General features: G+C 40.6%; 1 protein-coding gene across 2 annotated transcripts; it reads left to right on the forward strand.

Moving 5' to 3' along the window:
- Positions 1-1,566: 1,566 nt before the first annotated feature.
- On the forward strand, positions 1,567-3,602 carry LOC144638459 (uncharacterized). Of its 2 annotated transcripts, XM_078497659.1 has the most exons (4): positions 1,567-1,606; positions 2,072-2,161; positions 2,574-3,221; positions 3,423-3,601. In XM_078497659.1, the coding sequence occupies exons 1-3, from the start codon at positions 1,604-1,606 to the stop codon at positions 3,195-3,197; spliced, it is 717 nt and encodes a 238-aa protein (XP_078353785.1). In that variant the 5' UTR covers positions 1,567-1,603; the 3' UTR covers positions 3,198-3,221; positions 3,423-3,601. The 2 variants fall into 2 exon arrangements, with proteins under 2 accessions (XP_078353785.1, XP_078353784.1); XM_078497658.1 differs by lacking the exon at positions 1,567-1,606 and having other exon boundaries at positions 1,925-2,161; positions 3,423-3,602.
- Positions 3,603-4,681: the final 1,079 nt, after the last annotated feature.

Consider the following 4,681-nt stretch of genomic DNA (forward strand, 5'->3'; position numbering starts at 1 on the left):
GTTATTTTTCGAAATCGCCTTGTTGTACTAAAAAAGGAAATTGCAACTAAAAGAACCGACCGTTGATTTATATTCGCAAGTTTTTATTAATCGAGATAAGACGCCATCGGTAGAAAACTTTAAACAATATCCAAGGTAGGTAAAATCTCGGTAGTCTCGACAAGAAATGCACAGACCGCCGTTGATGGTTAAATTTTTGAACTTTCAATTCTTCGCAAACTTACCATGCTGCAGGAACTTTCCTACAAGTATGTTGCTCAGACAACGTACATGATTTTCAACGGAAAGCACTTATTCTATAATGCGTAGCCAGACTGCAAACAGTCCACAACTTTATATCCTTAATATAAATTTCTGTTCTCCACCTTCTAGCACCTTGGTGTGAGGTTAATAATTTATCTCGAAATTTATCCTTGTGATCTTTTAAAGGTCGGGACACACTAGGCGACAAGTCGCTGCAACGTGTCGCGGGAACAAGGTACTGCAACATGTTGCCTCGTGTGATATGGTGCATTTTTGCTACAATCTTTGTCGCTGCCATCAGTCGCACGAATTCAAATCAGTTTGAATTCGTGCGACTGATCGTAGCGACAAAATTAGCGAAAGCAGCGTTGTCGCAGCGTGTGCACACTTCTGAGACAAGTCGCCATATTTTCGCCATATTGAATTGAAAAACTAGTTTACATTCCCACTCTTCCAAATTCGCTGCGTGTGCGCCGAACAGTCAAGCGCCTTGTCGCCGCGACCTGTTCTGAAGTAGTACACACGGAGTGACTTGTCGCAAAGACCTGTCGCTGCGACTTGTCGCCTAGTGTGTCACGACCTTAAACCTTGTTTTCTGAAGATATTTAGGCCTTTGCTGACCTTTGTTGTTGCCGAGGTCACTATTTGCAATATTTGTTGTTTATTTATTTATTTTTGTTTAAATTTTGGGTTGCGTATCGATTATATGTATAAAACCAATTTGTATATACATCAGTGTTATTTTCATCTAGCCTTAAAACTTTCCCTAATAGAAGGAATTACCAAGAAAACGTTAAACGCTCTTTCACAGGCCAGACCAGGAAATGGATAGAATAGCTTTTATCATAATTAGGCAAAATTAAAAATTGATGAACGCGCGTTAGACCAATACAAGGTTCGTGGGACACCTTTTTTATGTATGTTTGTAATTAGAATATTGGTGACTACTATTAAACTTTTTCCGCAAACGCCAATATTTTAACACCTCTTGTCTATTATAATTTACGCACGTAAACTCACTTCAAATCCACCCTTTATATCACGTAATTGTAATTAAAATTGTGCAAATGCGACCAAGTTCACAATATATTGCTTTCTAGTAAAATCGAACAGGAACCTGAAAGCAAGTAGAACGCCATTGTTTTCTAGCCACAGTAGAACAGGTGCAGGAGTTTAGGCACGTCCAGTTGTGGTTGATCATCACGTACGGGGTTTATGTCATTCCTATGCTTTGAATAACAGGATGAGAACACAGACTCCTTAGCACTAAACATATAAAGTAGCTTTTGCCTATATTTGTCAATTGCGCATGCAAGCCCTTGTGGAGAGTACTATTCAGAAGTAAGAACTCTTTTTGGCCATGGTAAGTCAACCTTTAGCACCCTTGAGGCTAAACTTCAAAATGCAGGGCCACTGTTGAAGACGGATATATTTGGTAGCTCGCCTCTCCTTGTTCGAGCTCGGTGTGGTCACTGCTGACCCAAACGAGCCACTAAATCCAGGGCCGTAACTAGCAAGAGCCAAGACGAGGCACTTGCCTCGTCTAGATTTTTGCCCAAAATTAAAAACAAAATATGTTTTGTTGGGAAAATAATTCCCAGTTGAACAAGATTGAGTTTTCCCAAGAAATACATCATCGCAAATGTCTCTGAAAAAATTTCAGACATTCTAGATTTTAAACAAATTTTTTGCATGGATGCCCCCAGAATCCCCTAGCAAGATCTTGCCTCGTCTGTGGCAAAGGTCTGGTTACGGCCTTGAAATCTACACATCGCATACTTCCACTGCCGAGCCAAACGACCTACTTTTATTTTCCTCTGTGTTCCAGATGAAGGTGTACAAAGCGTTTGTTCTTTTGATGCTGGTTTCCATGACGATGGCTGCAAGCTTGAAGAGAAAGCTGTTTGGACATGACCAGGTAAAAAAAAGATACTTATTCACTTCAAAATTTATAGCAGACACGCTATAATCATACAAGCGATCTTTTAAAAATTGTAAGAAAACATAATATATCAATAATAACAATGAGGAAACATAATAATTAATATTTATAGATTATAGGCCGGTAACACTCTCTTTTGTTTATAGGAACTTTTTTTTTATTTTTTTTGAAGGGCTAAGTCTCGGTATTTTAGGTAATTCTGTTTATTCAGTTTCGCTAATTATGAGCTCTAAACTGAACTCGAGCACTATACATGTAGCTCAGCTGGAAAACAAGAAACATCTGTGGACAGACTAGAGTCCTAAGTCTGTGAGGACATCAAAGGTTTGATGTTCTGAAGTCTAATTTCAATGACAGAATAATGATAAGTTTGTCTTGGTCTTTCCAGGTTGAGTTGGAGAGTTTTAAAGACTACGGTTCTGAGGACGTTGCTGCTGACACGAACTGCCTTGAAAGTGACGATGGTTGCCCTCCAGGTTATTGGGATGAGTCTGAGAAAGACTCCAATTCTAAGGATGTTGCTGCAGACATCAATTGCCTTGAAAGTGAAGATGGTTGCCTTCCAGGCTTTCGGGATGAATCGGAGAAAGACTCCAGTTCGAAGGATGTTGCTGCTGACATCAATTGCCTTGAAAGTGATGATGGTTGCCCTCCAGGTTATTGGGATGAGCCGGAGAGTTCCAAAGACTCCAACTCGAAGGATATTGCTGCAGACATCAATTGCCTTGAGAGTGAAGATGGTTGCCCTCCAGGCTATTGGGATGAGCCGGAGAGTTCCAAAGACTCCAACTCGAAGGATATTGCTGCAGACATCAATTGCCTTGAGAGTGAAGATGGTTGCCCGCCAGGCTATTGGGATGAGCCGGAGAGTTCCAAAGACTCCAACCCGAAGGATGTTGCTGCTGACATCAACTGCCTTGAAAGTGAAGATGGTTGCTCTCCAGGCTACATGGACGAGTCGGAGAAAGACTCCAATTCGAAAGATATTGCTGCTGACTTCGGTGAAGGGTGAAGTTGGTTGCCCTCCAAGCATTAGGTAGGATTTCGCGATATAATTAAAATGCAAATTAAGCTTAAAGCAGAAGGTTTATAATATGGGGTGGGGGCGGGGGGGAGGAGGGGGGAGGGGAAAGTGGGAGCTTATTACTGGTGGGTTTTGTTTGCCATACTATGAACATGTTCATTCACAGTTATTTATTTTCTTTTGGTAATTTTTTTCCATTTGTTTGCTCACCAGGCGCTGAAGCCGAGATACTGAAATGGTTTGCAGCTAAGGGGAAAGCTTTTTGGTGTCAACCGGGGGCAACGGGCAAGTTTTTGTACACACCCTCTAGAAGCTGAAGAGTTAACGTGTGTTGTTAAAAAAATGTAATCCGTGGGAATTGAAATAAAATGGGTTGAAAAAAATTTGTTTCAGTGTTGTGTTTCAGGCTTTAGTTAGACGATCGTGTGAATATGATAGTTTTATTTGATGATTTTACATTAAACCTAATTCAGGAAAAAGAGTATAAGCGCGACATTGACAAGTATATTTGTGGCTGAAGTTTTAGTTCTTTCCATATGTTAAAAGGCAATAATGTTTTTTGTTACACATTTAATAAATATTGATGTATGTACGACAGTTTTGGTCGCGGTTTTACGTGCTTTTCAAAATCACTACCGTTGCCTAAGAGGCCAAGTTTCATGACTGTAGCCTCTTTCTGCTGTTTGTATAATTTGTCTCGTGTTTACCACTCAACTTCTTTACTTTCGGTAAGCACGAGGGTTGATATGTTGTAATTTCAATTTTGAAAATTAAACGGACTGAAGACTCGGCACATGCAAAATGAAGCCAATGATCGCAAATCGACTTCTAAAAATGATAAATTAAGACTTAAGAGTGAACTAACCATTTCAACTGAATACCCAGCATTCGGATTAAATACCTGAGAATTTAGACGAAACAGATGAACACAAATTAAATTTAATAATCAATAATCAGCAACAGGAATGTCCAAAAGCAGGAAGACAAAAGCAGAATATCACTAAAGAAGGTGAAAAGCAGAAAACTGATATACCGACATAGACTAAAACATTTATGTGGAGGGGGAGAGGGGGACGGGAGCCCGGGAGAACAGGGGCGGGAGGTTGGAGAAAAGAGGGCGGGAAGCAGGATTCCTAAGGTGGCGAAAAACCGGGAGAAAACGAGCGAGTAAAATTTTGCAGCATTTCGTTATATTTCGCTACAGATACGGGAAAAAGAAAAGGGGCGGAAATTAGCGGGAGTAAAAGGTACGGGAGGCGGGAGGTTAAGACCCCCCTGTCCTGTCCCCCCTGTGAAAAGCAGAAAGCTGATATACCGGAATAGACCAAAACACTTTTCAGACCTTGGCCGCTTTTACGTTATTGTGAAGGCAATCCCCGTTGCCAGGGATGTGAAAAAGACCTGAATTCATGTATCCTCAGGCTTAAAGAAAACAAAGACTCCATTTCAATGCAACTAATCACCCAAGTGGA

This window comes from Oculina patagonica, chromosome 14 (assembly GCF_052425735.1).
Source record: "Oculina patagonica isolate OP01 chromosome 14, crgOcupat, whole genome shotgun sequence".
Lineage (NCBI taxonomy): Eukaryota > Metazoa > Cnidaria > Anthozoa > Scleractinia > Oculinidae > Oculina > Oculina patagonica.

Bases quoted from the DNA above. Each gene is read 5' to 3' on its own strand.
- LOC144638459 (XM_078497658.1), top strand. From the start codon at position 1,940: ATGCCCCCAGAATCCCCTAGCAAGATCTTGCCTCGTCTGTGGCAAAGG. The intron at 2,162-2,573 runs GTAAAAAAAAGA...TGGTCTTTCCAG, and splicing joins AGCTGTTTGGACATGACCAG to GTTGAGTTGGAGAGTTTTAA.